Here is a 17523-nt window from a genome sequence, read left to right on the forward strand (position 1 = left end):
TAGCTTCCTGAAGTGCATCCTGAAGATTTTTTAATCTTCCTTCCTCAGAGGCGAAAGTCTCTGGCTCTGGTGATGTGGTCCTCTGTAAATCAATATCTTGGTCTGAATCCTCCCTTTCCTCAAAAATCGAGGTTAAAGGGGGATACATTGGTTTTTGGAATGGTATAAACCCCATTTCCAATGCAGAAGGAGCCATCATCACAGGCCTTGAAAACGTCGATGTCGTCGACACCGACGTGAAAGTACTCGAAGGCGCCGTGAAAAGCGTCGAGAAATGTGTACTAGGCCTCGAAGGACTCGAAAGGATCGGAGTCTTGCTCGAGAACGACGTCGACGTTCTCGGCGTCGAGTCGGAGGTCTTTTGTCTAACCGTTGGCTGTGGAGTAGCCGTGGTTCTTTCCTTCACCGGCGTCGATATCGGCGTCGACGTCGGCGTCGACTCGATCGACTGATGCGCCGATGAATCCTTCGACAACGGCGTCGATGGCGCCGACCTCTGTTTCGAAGGAGTTTTCGACGATGGCGTCGATGATGCTTTATCTCCCGATGGCTCGAGGCGCTTTCGGGTTGACTTTTCCGCCGGGTACTGCGACTCGCGGCGTTTAGATTTTTTGGGTTTTTTACCCGGGGTATCACCCTCAGCTGTCTTCGAGGGGGACGAGGCCGCTTTCTCGAAGACGCTTAGCATCTTTTTCCTGAATTCCTCCCACTCAGCTTGCGAGCTGCGTTTTGTGGGGCAATGAACTCTCTCAGGAGAACTCGACGAAGATGACGAAGGGGATCTCCTACGTCTCTTCTTCGAGTGTCTCGATGTCGACGAGTGGTGGGAGCCACTTCGTGATCTAGATCGAGAGTGTTTTTTATGGTGAGGAGACGAACGTCTCGACTCTACCGAAGAAGCTTTCGAGGAAGTTAAAGTTGACCTACCTCTCTCGAGCTTCCCCCTACGCTCCTTCAAGGCTTTCGCCGTCATGGAAAGGCATTCCTCACACTCCGAACTCTGGTGCGTGATTCCCAGACACCACAAACAGACCCTGTGAGGGTCCGTCAACGACATTTTCTTCCCGCAGTCTCGGCACTTTTTGAAACCGGACCGAGGGGTCGTCGGGTCGGAGGAGGATGCCATCGATATCGAGGTAAATAGTAGTTATTATATACGTTATCTTGACGAGAACTGAGCAACGGTGTTCCGAGGCACAACGAAGCGCGGAAAAACGGAACTGAGCAACGGACGCTGCGCGCGGCCTTTATAGGCAGGATGACGTCGACGTCGGCACGGAGGCCGTCGAGGGTCATCGACTCGGCGATCATCGACGCGCAGCGCCCTCTGGCGAAAAAAAAAAAAAATTTTCCGAGGCCAGCAAAGCTGAAGGATATCTATCTAAGATAAGGAATACGTCGGAGGACACAATCCCTTCGAAAAACTAGTTAACAGATGGGGAGCTATCCAAAAACGACTGTTGCAAAGAGAGATTCTATGGGTTGATGATCTTGACTCACTCAGCCCGAGAGGCATGAATTGCAACTTTGATTTAATCTGCTTTGTATAATGAACGTTGACCTTGATTATTTGATCATTTGATTTCCGGATTCTTTGACCTGATATGAGCTGAGTTAGACCTTGTCGAGCAACAGGCCTGGCTCAGTGCTTTATGGCATGGACACCAGATTATGATTGGGAACGTCCCATAAGGAGTATGTTATTAACATTCCATCAAATGATTATGCTTCCTCGGCTACTTGTCAAGACAGGTATGCACAGATTGTGAGCAGGCTAACACACGAGAGCCTGCATAACTTGCTGCATTTAAATATCAAGTGTCCCCTCGAGAGTGGGGGACTGAGAACATATCCTTGCCCACTAATCCCTGTACCTGTTAGATTACACCAAGAGAGGCAGGCTTTGGTGAATGCCCTGGAGCTGCACCTTATACAACTTCCCACCTAGTGCTCACCTTATACTATCAATTATTGAGCCTTGGATCCTCAGCAGGAGTGGGGCACCCTACAGAATTAATTCTGCGTCAATGCCTCACAACCTGCTCATCATTTTTGGTAACCTTTGGGTCACCCGTTGCCCATTGGGCCACAACTACGAAACAATTTCATCTACACAGCAAGAGTGGGGCACCCCGCAGAATTTACCCTGCGCCATTGCCCGCCTGCCTGCTCATTATTTTGGTGACCTTTTGGGTTGCCCATTGGGCCACTGTTACGCAACAAATTTATTTTCATAACTGATGCAGGGCAGTTGGAGTCACACCCTGTAATTTTCAGATTGTTTTGATTTTTTTGAATTATGACAATTGTTATTATTTTTTAGTCAGTTTGCTTGTATTGGCAACCTTAATTGATTTCTAATTCATTCTGTGACCCGGAGAGATAGTTTTGTGCCCTACAGCCATGGACACACAGTCCCATACCAAGATGGTGAACGTGATACGTGGCACTGACAAGCACGCGCGCAAGTGCCATGACGACCACATATACAGTGAGGGATCGGGCCGCGCGTCTCAGTAACGGTCGGCTCCGATCCCTCACTGTGGCTTCTAGGTAAGCACTTTACAATAATTAAGGCACCCTTTATGCCCCTGTGAACTCGGCCCATGTTATATGGAAGCCAGACTATGTGTAGCTTTGGTTTTAAGGAATACAGACATGTGAACACCAAACAGCAACAGTTGCGTATCGACTGCTCACTTAGATCTGTAAAGTTTACAGCATGACTGCTTCTGCAAGGCGTACCACGTTAATGGCGACACTCACTCATAATATTCTGAAGTTATCTTTTAGGAGAATGTGAGCCGCATAATTCCCCTTAGGTGAATACTTAATATTCACTCGCTTTACAATGATATTTGTTTCATCTTATTGCCTGCACAGTACTCAGGCAACCTACATGTATTCTTGCATATAATTTAAATAAGCAGTTTAATCGTTTTTAACAAGCAACGCAGACATACAAGCTGTCTGACGCATGCTCTTATAGAATGTCACCATGTTATTTTAAGGTTATTATGGACACCATATCCACGCTAAAGGGGACGTTTGTCGCACTTGAAACCCTTGGGGTAATTCTTTTACTCCACCTGCGGTAAGGTTGAGAGTTGTGTAATTCCTCTTTTGTGATTATATACTCGACTTATGCAATTGTATCTTTTCTTTATCCTCATCAGAGAACACAGTGCTCCTATGATCGTACCCTTGACATTACCCAGCTGCTGTTGCCTTTACCATCACAGCTGGGTGAGCTTTTTCTTACGTATACCAACATGGTATAACAGTACACATTCAATTATTTGGGGACTTATACAGAGATGTTTTCTCTAAAAGGTAGGACCCTACCCACCTACTCCCAAAGGAATTTGAAGGTTAGTACCTCAAATGATGTAGATGTACAATTCTATTTACTACCCAAAAGACTAGTTTATACTGAGTCGCTCTACTTGTAACCCCCTTAGGTGTCTACTGGCAGAGTATGCCACACTACTTAGGAACAAATAGCTCTCCAGCCCTGAGGATGGATCTTTAAGATTCCAAAAACACGTTGGCAATTCCACAATCTAAGAGGAGCCTTTTTGGATATATTTAGGATTTAGTGGCCTTTGTCCACTGTACAAACGTGTGTGAATATTGTAAACACAAGCTTTTACCTGATTAATGTTATTGTGTTTTGATTTTCTTTGTAAAAATTGGTGCAATGAACACTGAAAATGTATTTGCAGAAGTGTTTAATATTACTATCACTTTTCTACTTTGACTATATAAAAATGTTAATTTTTTTCACGAAAATTGATTACACGCAAATTCTTTTGAAGCATTCAGTTACCTGAACATTACTGTTGAACGCTAATTCATATAATGATTCTTGACCTCTTAAAACTCCTCTATAATTTGTTTTGCTAAACTGATTACTCATACTTACTATAACTGTCTGCTTTGGACATACCCAGTTGGGATGCTCCACAATCAAGACCACTGAATTCTCTGGGACTATACATCCTAAAAGGAGTGCATTATAGGGTCACCGTTTGGCAACAATCGGTTTTGTTTTGTGCAGTCTTCCCTTGTCTCAAGAGGCCTTGATGTATTAACCCTATTGCACCTGAAATCATTGTACTTGATCTTAAATTGATTTACTGCAGTTTAAGTGTCATTCTTGAACTTTGTTACACGCTAAGGCCTCCTACACCCACCTACATCCTGATATCTTAGATGACCATGCCGTCCTATAAATCATGTGCCATATATATTGTTCATATGGCAGTGCAAGATCCTTTGCCCATTGTTTTTGTATCTTCAGGGTGTCCAAGTGGCCTCTGGCCAGGAGAACCGTATATAGCATCGATACAAGCCCTTTTGACCCCAACTGTGTGTTGAGCGTTTGCTCGGAAAGTGTCAATGGGCAGTCTAGTTTGTCAACCCACTGACGATCCGTGAGGGACCCTTTCAGCTGTAGTAATTGGAAGGGGGTATGATAAATTTTAAGTGCTTCCTCTAGATCAAATTTTGAGATAAAGGAGACATTTCTCTAAGATTGGCCCGGCCTAGATAGACCAGCTTCACGGTATGACTGAAAACCTTTGGGGGATGCAATTTTGTCTCTAATGGGTGGGACCAATATACAACTCAGCGGAGAAGGCCATGTTGTAACCCCTTCTATCTCCCTGGAGCTTTTCCAAATGTGCCACACGGGTGCTAAGATCGGATGTTGCCTTATGCTGCATGGTAAGCGGCTGTTGGGAACCCTCATCCATTCCCCTAAAGTAAACAGGGCAAAAGGTCCGTTCTCTAGATCAACCCATTGCTAAAACCCAGAGTTTAGATGCTCTAAAATATTCATAAAAATCCGAGTACCCCACGCCTCCCTGGTCTTTGGGTAGAATTAGGGTTGTGTACGCCATTCGGGGTCTCATACCCGCCCACAGGAATGTTAGTTTTCTTTTAAATTCGATGTGAAAAGCTTTTTGTAGTGTGACATGAAGGGCTTGAAAAAGAAACAACAGCCTCAGCAAGATGTTCATTTTGATTGTAGCTTGCCGTGTTGCCCACATTAACGTAACTCTTAACCATTTCTCTAAATCTTTCAATATATGTTCCCAAAGGAACGGCTAGTTTGCCCCATACAGGTCATCTATCTGTTTCATAATGAACATCCCAAGGTATTTAATGCCTTCAGTTTGCATCAGGTACAAGCTGTAGCCAAGATAGGAGAGCGCTTCGTAGGGCCACCGTTTTGTTCAGATTGATCCAAAAGTCTCATAGTTTCCCACGCCTTTTTGCCTTACCCGTTACTCTCTGTGCCTGCTTCCTGTTCCATGCAGCCTCACACCTCCCTTGACAGCCAATGAGCACTAATGGTCTGCAAACCCTTCCCCCGTAACCCAGAACACCTCTGCACAGCACTCCTACGGCAGCCTTTCCCTGGGCAGCCGGCGGAGGGCCTAAGGCAGAGGGCAGATCCCTGAAGCAGGTCTCAACCCTGGTTGCCCTGGGACACCAGACACTGACATCCTACAGCGATAGTCAAGGTAAGCATGGTGTGGGCAGACAGTACAGTACAGCCATTACTGTACTCCAGTAAAGGCCCACCATTCTTATTTCAAGATATTATACATTTACTCACATTGAACATGATTGTATAAGTTAGCCCAATATTGCTCTTGGCCGATTGTATAAGTGAGCCTAATATTTGTTTTAGCCTGATTGCGTAGGTTAGCCTAATCTTGCTTTTAGTTTGATTGTATAAGTTAGCCTAATATTGTTCTTAGCCTAATTGCACAAGTTAACCTAATCTTGCTTTTAGTCCGATTGCATAAGTTAGCCTAATATTGCCTTTAGTCCGATTGCGTGAGTTAACCTAATATTGCTTTTAGCCTGACTGAATAACTTAGCCTAATATTTGCTTTTAGCCTGATTGTGTAAGTTAGCCTAATATTGCATTTAGCCTGATTGTGTAAGCTAGCCTAATATTGCATTTAGCCTGAATGAGTAGGTGCACTGCACTCACAGTATATGGTTTGAATCTAGGTGAATTTCGCCCGCAGTATCTGTTTGAATTTAGGTGTCTTTCGCTCACAGTATATGGTCTAAATATAGGTGCACTTCGCCTGCAGGGTGTTTGAATCTAGGTGTTTCTCGCCCAGAGGGTCTGTTTGAATCTAGGTGCTTTTGCTTACAGTATATAGTTTAAATCTAGTTGCACCTCGCCCGCAGTGTCTGTCTGAATCTAGGTGCATAGAACTTGTTTTGAATCTAGGTGCATTTCAAATGCAGTGTCTGTTTCAAACTAGGTGTTTCGCTCACTGTATATGGTTTGATTTGAGGGACATTTTCACACAGATGATCCTTTCCCACAGGGTGTGTTGAATCTAGGTGCCTGAACATGCCCCACCTTGCTCAGATTACAGTTGAATGCCAAAAACGTAGCCAACGACACTCCCCTCCACTGACCTATCCTCACCAAAATTCATTGTCCACACACACCGTCTCCTTCTTCCTCCCCCTGCTTCTTTTACCAACCAATCTCACCACCTCCCCTTCTTACATCCCTGCCTGTCCCCACCTCACATCCTCTAAAACCCACACCCCTGTCTCCCACACCTCCCGGAACAGAGCAGCACGCTGGCATTCTACGGCCCAGAACATCAGCCGCTGTCCATCAGACACAGATCTGTCTCCTTCAACCACGCCCACCTCTTGTACCAACCAAATTGGCCTCCTCTCTCATCCTGCATCCCCCACATGTCCTCTCCTCACATCCACCAAAACCCACTCCGCCTGCGTCCCAAACACCTCCAGGAACAGAGTGGCGTTCCTTTGCCAAGAACATCAACACCAGCTACCACCAGACATAACCTGCTTTCACAATCCCTCACCTTGCTCACAATAACAGAAACACCACCCCGGCCCCTGTACTCCCTTTTCCACCCTCCAACCCTCTTCCACCTATACCAACTTCCAGTACTTCCATCTCACGCTTCACCTCCCTTAGTGCAGCACGGTCCGCAGTGGCTAGTGCACCTTGCTCAACTTCTCTTCCCACTTTCACCCTTATGCCCCCCAGACAAACCCCTAAAAACATGAGCATCATCCACCAGAGGATTTTACACCCTGAGTCCTCTCCTCAGCTCCACCAAGGATCCCACCCCACTCTGCCTATTTACTCTGCCCAACCCTCTCCTCCCACCACCCAACCCCATCCCTGGCACTCTTCACCTCCCAGCTAAAACACCCTTTGAATAGCAACAGCCCACTCACCCCTCCCCTTAGAAAACACCAATATGCCTCCAATCACTTTCCCTACCTCCCCGCCTAAAGCACCACAACTGGTCACCACTCTGATTCCACTCAGGCCATGCTCTCTCCCTGTCACCCTTATCTGCCACACACCACACAAACCTCCCCTGTCACCCTCTAACAGACCCCATACCAGAAGCCATACCAGCTTTCCTGCATACTCATTAACACCAGATCTGTCTCAAGAAACACATTGCATACTTGTGTAGACCAAATGGTTCACGAAACAATTACAACATTTACAACCTCATCTCCAATGAAAATTCTGATATCCTATTCATCACAGAAACATGGTTCACCAACGACTATGGACCAATCGCACATGAGGCTTTCCCCCCGGGCTACTCCCTGATCGTACAAAATAGGCCCAGAAGACCAGGAGGACTAGCCATCCTCCACAAACAACACCTCTCGGTTAACTCCATTGAGAATCTGCTCTGTAACTCTGATTGTCAATCATTACTAATAAAGATCTGCCTACTCCCCACCCTCACCCACAGCTTCCTACTTGTATATAGGACTCCAAGATATAACCGGAACTTTGCTGACTCCCTCAGCGACTTCCTATCAGCCACACTAATCTTACATCCATCCCTCACTATATTATGTGAGGAATCGGAAATTAAAGTCGGACACCAAGTTGCCATGTTTTTGGTTAAAGACTTATATTAACAAAAGTGGGCTGGGAAAATGCCTCTCTGACCCTGCTCTAAGAGGAATTTCCCTACCCGAAACCAATCTTTCTGTGTCAGAATGTCAAAATCAAAACTGTCCTTGTGTCCAAACGTTCTATCCTGATCCTCCCACTACAAACCAAATCATAAGGGGAAAAGGGAAATGTCATTAAACTGGTTAATGCAAAAAGAGTTCATAAAGAAAAAATAGAACAGCTCCAACATAAACGTTATCCAAGGTAAAAGAGCCTTATTTCCAGAGGGCGATTCCCTTCCCCTGGATTCTTCAACACTATGCCAATTATTCTTGGTTTAACCGTTTTTTGTGTCTTTCTTGGCGCACAACAATCCTTTTTATTACTCAGCTCCTTAGCCTTGTAATCCCTTCATTCAACAAACGGTATCCGGTCATATTTTCGAATACATATTTTCGAAACACCATTATGTCGAAAACATTTTGCTGAATATTTTTTTTCGAATATAGTTTTGTTTTTTTGGTAAGAAAAAAAAGTGTTAAAAAAAACAGGGTTTGGGGGGAACCCCCCTCCCCCATTTTAAACATAAAATAAAAAAATCCGAAAAAAAAGGTTTCGGCAAAATTGCGTCGACATAATGGCATTCGAAAATATGCCATTTGAAAATATCACTATAAACCTCACCAAACAGTCCTACTCGCCTGTTAGGCCTTCTCACTTTCATAGGTAAACTTTCTCTCTTTAAATTCCACATTTACACATATCTTCTTTGGTTCTGTATATCTGATTGTTTCAACATTCGCCTTTGGTTGTCCCCAAATCTGCATTCCGTACTCGAATATATGGCTGGGATTCGTATTTGCAATATCCCTTCTTGATTTTCAAACTATCTTCTCAATGTCTCTGTTCTTGTGGCTTTAAAGTTTACAAATTGTGTTTGGTGCGGTCGCCGAAACGCGCGGTGTCTCACTTTGCTTAGGTTGACTCACCGCTCTGTGTGGCGTCTTCGGTCCTGTTTGCATTTATTCAGCAAATCCTTGCTGACCACTTTCCACTCCAGACTGCTTGCACGTCATTCTGGTGGTTCTTGTGGCTTCATGTCAGCAAGCCTGACTTCCTTCAGGTCCTGGTCAGCGAAGCGTTGCTTTCTCCAACTGCCAAATCATCCTTTGGTTCCTGGCACGTCTGCAGCACGGTCTGCTCATGCAATGTTTCTCTGCCTTCTCACTGGCGAGCCCATTGGCTTCGCCACAATTGTCTGTGCTCCCAGGGACCACACATCGTGCTGAGAGGTACAACAACTTCTTCCAAACAGCAGCAGCCTCTTGCAGGTGGGTTTCCATCTTTAAATGGCCCACGCACAAATTCACTGAGAAAACAACTAGCATGCTCATTGTGCTCGAGTCTCTTTCTGCTCTGTAATGCTCTCTTCTTCCTCCTCGTCCCAGTACTTGGGTAATTATGGGAGATGAAGTACCTTAATGTTGATTGATGCCATTTATTTGATAAATTACTAGCAATCTTTCCAAATGATGAGCTAGTTCTAACTGGGTGTTAATTAGAACTGGTTAAAAGGGCTTTGAGAAAAAGTGTCTCTGTTTTCCTTAAAAGGGGGTTATAGATGCAGGGCAATAAGCCATTAGGGTATTGGGTATCAAAGTGTCTTCGTTGTGGGCAAATGGCAGATAGCATCTCCCAACCAATGGAGCTATGACATCTCTGTCCCCTCCCATGTGATCCTCCATCATACAGCCGCCCCCAGGGTCAAGATCAAGTAGCGGCTGGTGTCCCCTGGCAACATGGGAGGAGGTTACTGCTGGGGAATCCATGATGACTCCACTGGATTCATTACATACAACACACACTCCTACCATATTTTTACTTATGACATGCGCACCTACTACATATACACCTACTGCACATTACATGTGGAAGTACGGCACATGCTCCTATAACATTTGCTTCTACAACATGTGATCCTACGAGACACACTCTTACGAGACAACACTCTTACGAGACACATACTCCTACTACACGTGCACCTACGACATGCTCCTACCACACACACTCTTACGATGCACACTTATGACGCAATCCTACGACACATGTGCTCCTATAGCACATGGTCCTACAACACAGACTCCTACAACATGCGCTGCTGCTAAAAAACACGCTCCTACAACACACACTCACATCATACATGTTCCTATGACAAATGCACCTACTAAACATGCGCCTAATACATATAACCTGTGGATAAACAACACATGCTCTCACATGCACCTATGACGCATGCTCCTATGACATTCACTTCAAGAAAATGTGATCCTACGAGACACACTCTTACAACACATACTCCTACTACATGTGCGCCTAATACACAACGTGCTCTCACATGCACGTAGGGCACATTCTCCTGCGAGATGCTCCTACGACACAAGCTCCTACGACACACACTCTTACAACACACATTTCTAATTACACATATTCCCATTACACGTGCTCCTTGGACACATGCTTCTGCCACACATGCTGCTATAACAAGCGCTCCTACAACACACATGCAAATGATACATATTTCTATAACCCGTGCACCTACTACATATGTGCCCACTTCACATAACATGTGGATATACAACACCTTCTCTCACATGCAGCTAGGACACACGCTCCTACAGATACACGCTCCTATGGCGCATTCTGCTTCAACACACAATACACACAGTCTTACGACACACAGTCTTGCAGCACAGAAACTTACAACACATGCACTTATGACACATATACGTATGCCACAAGCTATTATCCCACATGCTTCTATGCCACACACGCACTTAAGCTACATGCTTTTACAACACAGGCTAGTATTATAACAAACACTGAGAACCAATAATCATGTAACTAAAAAAAAAAAAAAAATTGAAATTATTTGAAAACATCTTTTTTGCAAAAGAGTTAAGGTTAAACCAACCAAAACATGAAGTCTGCAAACATCAGAAATAATACTGCTATGGTAACAACATACTAAACGTTATTAATGAATGAAAACATTATTATATCTAAATCAAATACCCTGGTAACCTTAACTTAAATCAGGTGTGATTCATTTTTTCTCTGTCTTTCTGACTTATCAGGACTGTAATACTCCCATTGGGCCTCCGGCATTTGTTTATCACTTACCCAATGCTTACTGGATCCACCTGGGGGAGGACGACTTCATTGAAGTCTGTTGTACCCAAAAGACCATAGGTGTTTTAACACAATGTAGCAGTCTGAATGAAAGCTATCCATAGTTAAGAGCACAAAGGAGAGCAGGCCTGCTTAGACAGGTTAGGTGAGCACATGGGTTCATGGAGTCCCTGATCATGATTTGCTCCATTTTACATGAAGTGTTTTCTTCTCGAGTGCTAGCTTAGAGGGGGTCCCAGATGGCTAGAGACCCACTGTTGTATGGGCTAGGGTGCACAAACAGGCAATTAAAGACCAATATCTATAAGACCATCACTAGCCATAATCCAATTGAGTTTCCTTCTAAAAGTAGGAAAGGCAATGTTTAGAGGCTGGGGCAGAAAGGCAGATTTAGTACAGTGCCTTGGGCAATACAGAATACTGGCTATTTCTGTTCTAGCTATACCTGTGTGTTAGCCTGCACAGGCAGCTTCTTGTGGCAATCCCTGCCCAGTCCACATATCCACTCTTCTGCTCTATCGTTCTATTTTTCTGTAATCACAAAGGATTGTTTGGCTAGGCCAGTGACCACAGGGACAAAACACAAATGAAGAAAGCGAAAAAGGAAAAGGCACAAAAGAGAGGAGCACCCTTACATGCTGCCCGGCCCAGAGAGAGATGGTGCCTCCATGCCATCAGCTTGGCCGCTCCAGAAATCGAAGAAACTCATGGTGTCCATCTCCACATCGTAGAAATACATTTTGGAGTCTGGGTTGCCTTCAGGCTGTTCGGAGAGGAAACAAATAAATTAGAACAGCTACTCTGGGAATTAGGTCTTTCATGTAACAATTTTAAAATTGTGCCTTAATAAGAAACCCTTGTGGAAGCTACAAAATCAAATTAATCTGAGTTGTGAAATGGTACTAAAAACGGTCAGCTATGCACAGATCAAAACATTGTATGGGTATTTCAGGGGGATTGCTAGAAACCCCAGCTTAACCATTCCTCCTTTTTCTTTAACACCTGATATTTCTGAAAAAGAAATCTGCTGTGCTGATGATGACCTCTCAACAACCATTCACCTTTTTTGATGTGCTCATCAACACAACTGCAATGCTCCCTTTGATGGATCTACCAACCCAACTGTTACAAAATAATGATGCATTAATGTGGACTCCTACGCTTCTATCCCATCGCGTGCTGCCAAAAGCCAAATCTTTTCATCTTGGTTTATAAACCAAGCTGCTGGCTTCCGTTTAGATGACTGTTCCTCCATGTGGCCCATGCCACAAACTGTCACTACCCCAATTTCGCGCTCCTTGTATGGTGGCCATGAAGAAGGCTCAGCAACACCAGGAAAGCAGATCAGTTTCTTTGTGAATTTATGAAAGAGATCAATGCTGGAGAACTAGAGGTACAATTAAGGATTTTTTTTTCTTCAAGGCTGAAAACTTTTAAGAGCTTAAAACAGAAAAAAGTGTATAAATCTAAAGACACTCCCGTCCCCTGCACACCGTTAAAGCTGATACAAAATCAGTCAATTGTAATGAAAGTTTTTACTTCAAAAAAGTAACTGAACATTTAACAAAGCAAACAATTTCAACAATATGCTGACCAGAACACATCTGGTTAATGTTAGAATTTGTAGACATTCAACCACTCAAAAGAGGCCATCATGGGAAGAAAACAATCTTAGAAGGAGCAAAAATAAAATATTAATTTGAATGAAGAAAATGTCCAAAAACAATATTCTTGCGATGAGAAGATCTACGCGTTTCGGGGAACACCCCCTTCTTCAGGAGCAAAATAATCTGAAATTATATACATTAAAAAGAATCATCAGTATATGGAACTTAATTACATATTTATAGTGTACACAGAACTTGAGAAATCCAAAGCATAAAAAGTACAGAGTCTAATTAAGTAACAAGCTCCCCCTTTTATCCATGTGGTGAAGTGTGATGGAAGTCAGGTCTGTGTAATGATCAGTAACTGCCTGACCCTACCGGACCATTGTATTGGGACACGTTGGGTATACAGCTCGGGTGTTAGTCCGTTTTCTTTCACAGTGAGCTGTCCATGAGAAAGAGTTTGTGTTGGAAAAGGGGGCGGGGGGTTGAGCTCCTAAGTATCATACCTGGTAGGATGGCTTAAAGGTGTTACAGGGAAGGGGATACCGCGTCTTGCCATCCAGTGTCCCCCCGAAGACCCCTCATCCAGGTGATCCTCCCGCACTGGTCCACCCGTAGGAACTGGATCCAAAAGCAATGGCCATGTCCTGGCCACCTGGATGACAGATCCCCGGGCACTAGCGGGTGAGAGACCTTCAGGTTTCTCACAACTACTACCCACAGCCATAATGGCTTCTCGTTCTTAAGCCCTCTGTATCTTGTTGTCACTACAATTTGGCACATCACTCATAATCAATGGCTCTCTGGTTCATTGTCACCAAAAATGACCAGCATGCAAAAATTATCTTGCTCTATGTTTCTGGGATTTCCAGGACAACACCCAGCAAGCATCATTTCAGTTTCACAAGGTCTTTTTAGTTTGTTTTCACCAGAATGTCCAAGGTATGATTTCCACTACAGTGTTCTGCATGCAATACCTCTCATTCTCAAAATTGTTGCATTTTATTATTACAAAGTCCAGCATAAACCTTCTCTGTGAGCCCTAATTTTTCTCTGGTTCGGTTTTACCACAATGTCATGCAAGCAACATTTCATTTAGAGGTTTTCTAGGATTTCCACTACAATTTCCAAATTGCAATATCTTGCCTTTCTCAGTGCCTCTCTAGTTTGCTTTCACCACCATATCCAGCATGCAACATTTGTCTTAGAAACATTCTTTTCTCTAAATGATATTCTCAACTGGTGTCTATTTTACACGGTTTCACCTAGGTGACAGCAGAGACCAAAAAAGACACCAAGACTTCATTGTATATACTCCTTAAAAGAACAAAATGACACAATGAAAAACAATAAAATGATCAGGATGGTTGTCTACAAGTAAGTATCCTTCCTGCTGGGTGCGGGTTCTAGGCCTCCTTGGCTCTGGTGTTAAAGTCCTTGTCTTTAGTGTTCCAAGGAGGTTTCAGCACCTCCCTCTGCTCTGGCACTGCGGGCTCAAGGGGTTGCCAACCACTCTTCTTCAGTTGGTTCCAAGTGTAGGTCTTTCGGGGTCCTATACCCCAGGTCCACTCAAAGTTCCAAAGCGACTGGGTTTATTGTCATAGCTGGCAGGAAGAGTTAGCGATGGATCCTTTTAGCAGGGTGGCCCAACCTTGGAGACCATCCCCATCTCCACTATGTACTCATGGTAGTCCCCTCTTACCCTTTCTCATTCCTCCTCCCACCATCTAGACCTGCCAAGGGCCAACCTGGCATGCCTGAATCTGCCTTTTCTCGCTGGCTCCTTCTCACAAAATGTCTTTCTCCTAGGTCTCCTTCGCCTCCTCCTCACCTCATCTGCACCATTCTCCACTTATGTTACTATTCTTTTTGTCATAACCTTGGATTCCAGTGTTTTCCCTTCTTTTTTGCCAGGGACTCCTGTCCCCTCTGCTCGATGCTTTTGCTTGCAGGCCTTAGCTCTCAGTCCTGCCACCTCCTAAACTGCCACAGCTTCTTTATGCTTACTCCCCTCCATTATTTTCATCTCCTTCCTCTCCACCCTGGTTTTGACCAACTCCTTCTTTCTAATTGTTATCAACTTGTTCCAATCCCCAATTTTTACCTCCTCCTTTGTTTCCTTTTCCTTTACAACATCCTTCCAGTTCACTCTAGGTTTCATCTTCTTTTTCCTCACCTCTTCTCCTGGTGACAATCCCTTCCTCTCCACTCCTGATTTTACCTCCTGCTTCATATCCTCATCGTCGGCTATCACCACCTCCTCCTGCTCCCCTATGCCGCCACCTCTCCAGTTTTCTTTACTCCTGTATTGTCCTGTCTTCTTTCTCTGCCAAGCCTCTGCCCTTCACCAAATGTGGGCCTTCTGTGGAAGACTGAGCTGCCTGGTTTATGTATCCCTAGGTAGGACTTGGTTTAAGGCCATCCACCTGTGGTTCTAAAAGGTCTGTGGGCTGCAATTGATTATGGCCCTATACTTCCTGTGGATGAGAATGAAGCTTTGGGATATGTCTTAGGTCTATAAACACCTGAACAGCCATCATAGATTCCATGTGGGTATACGTACAGGCAAGGCTAGGGAGAGGTGGTTGTATCCAGGATAAGGCTGCAGGTATTTGCGTGTCATTCAAGTTCAGTTTTGGTGCACTATGGATGTGTATTACTGCTATTTAGATGTTCTTCATAGTTCTGGTAAAGGTATTACATGTTCAGGTGGTCACAGACTTTGCTCGCATGCCTGCTGCCTGAACTGGTCTGTGAACTTGGCTGGCAGGTCAGTGGAGCGGGCCCCAAACCACCAGCACCAGCAAAATATATGTCTGCAGGGTTCGCAGGTCAATGTGATCCAGCTCAGTCTCTTTTGAGAGATCTTCAGGCCTGGAAAGGGGCTTTTAAAGGGACCAGCTTGCAAGTGCAGCACGGCAGTGGTTGACCTACGCCGAGGAGGGCCTATGATGGTACTACTATGACAGACCAAGCGACTTGGACAGAGCATGAATTCCCAAATGTTCCTCTCAATTCCTCCCTCAGGCCCATGTTCCACTGACTTATGGAGGCACCTGGCCACCAAAGCAACTCTCCTAACTGTCTGCAGAGACAAGCAGGGAACAAAGGGCATTAATACTTGTGACAATTTCACCTTCTGTTCTCTCATTTCTCAATGCTTTCGCCAGCGGTATACTCATTCACGTCATTTTCAACAATGAACTCAAACAGACAATTTGCCTATTGCTTCTTTCAATTCGCTCCCACCTCCTCCCTGGACCACTACCTTATTCATCAATCATTTCACAGAGGTGGTGTCCTATATATCTGCACTTTACTAATTTGTAAACTCTCTACTTTCTTCTCAATTCCTCTTAATGCCATCTACACACTGAACTGTAGACCCATTTCATCTGTCACCAGGTTTCTTTTCATGGATTATCACTGCCTCGATCTTACTTCACTAAGCTCCTGCCCGACACCCATGTTGGATACTTCAGTGCTTTGCTCCGAAAGCTCCCCTCTGATTTTCCGGTTTCTTTACTCTGGTGGCTCCGCAAATACTTCATCCTACAACTTTGTCTATGGCTCACCCACGACCTCGGACTCCCTAGCACTTTCCCCCTCTTCTCCCTTCCTTTCTACACTTGCACGTTCCAGGGACATCATTTCACCAAAATGCCAGGGGTAGTGGAAGTGACATCACACGAGCCTTGATCCCCCTGATGACATCACAGGAAGTGATGTCATTTTTGACCCCCACCCCGAAGTGATATCTCGGGAAGCGATGGAACACGACCTTTCACCCATTGACAAAACAGGAAGTGGCATCACATAGCATTGTACACTACAGAAAATATGGTTACGATATCACTATAATGTGATGTACATTTCATACAAGAATGGATCGCCATATGCATAGTTAAGATCAGTGTGTATAGGCCGATATTACCAATTTACTTTGAATGCAAGAAGACATCCATGACCAAACGATAATGATGTGTTATTATATAGCACTTACGCTTAAGCGCTTTATATAGAAAAAATATACACTCAATATCACCCAACCTGTGTTGGTACTCATTTATCGACCTCAGAAGGATCAAAGGCTGAGTTGAGGCGTTTAAGAGCAGACTAAATCAGTGATTTACCCCCTGAAGTGTGCCTGAAATAAACCTTTAATGAGTCTAGCAATTATTGTATAGAATGCCAGAAAGACATGGTATTCCTATTCTCTCTTATTTAGGGACAAGTGTTGAAAGTGTTAGACTTGTGGCACTTGTGTTCTTATTTTTCTTAAGGGGCCTGAACAAGAAAGCCAGACACTCCAGAAGTAAAGAGCCACATGGTGCTGGTCACAGCCCAGGAGCTTTGATTTAAAAAAAAAAAATGTTTTTGGAGAGGTCGCAATGACATCCCTGGCACGTTCTGAATACTCACAAGGCATAGTAGGTCCTCTCCCTCATCCCCCTCTGCTCTTAAATATTGTTTTGTAATGTATTTCACACCCTCACTCCCTCCCTGCCATGTGGGTGCTTTGAAGCAGTATATTTTAATATTCACATATTCTCTCTCTCTCTCTCTCTCTCTCTCTCTCTCTCTCTCCTCCCCCCCCCCTCCTCCTCCCCGCCCTCCCTCTCCCCATTACTCACCATAATCGTATTTCTGATGCTTGTATCTGCTTAGATTCACATGCTGTGCATAGGCTGACATCTAGTGGAAGCTGCAGAGTATTAGTTTGTTTTTCGAAACTTGAAAATGGGCGTCGACACAGGGCGTGCCAGTAATACTATC

General features: G+C 44.5%; 1 protein-coding gene across 2 annotated transcripts in view; it reads right to left on the bottom strand.

Moving 5' to 3' along the window:
* IFT140 (intraflagellar transport 140) overlaps positions 1 to 17523 on the bottom strand; it is a 2226364-nt gene that overhangs the window by 915621 nt on the left and 1293220 nt on the right. For both annotated transcript variants that reach the window (XM_069646971.1, XM_069646972.1), the window contains exon 15: positions 11773 to 11900. In XM_069646971.1, coding sequence (XP_069503072.1) covers positions 11773 to 11900 — 128 coding nt within the window. The remainder of the gene's footprint in view (positions 1 to 11772; positions 11901 to 17523) is intronic.

The sequence above is a fragment of the Ambystoma mexicanum genome, chromosome 2q (genome assembly GCF_040938575.1).
Source record: "Ambystoma mexicanum isolate Mex_15411 chromosome 2q, UKY_AmexF1_1, whole genome shotgun sequence".
Classification (NCBI taxonomy): Eukaryota; Metazoa; Chordata; class Amphibia; order Caudata; family Ambystomatidae; genus Ambystoma; species Ambystoma mexicanum.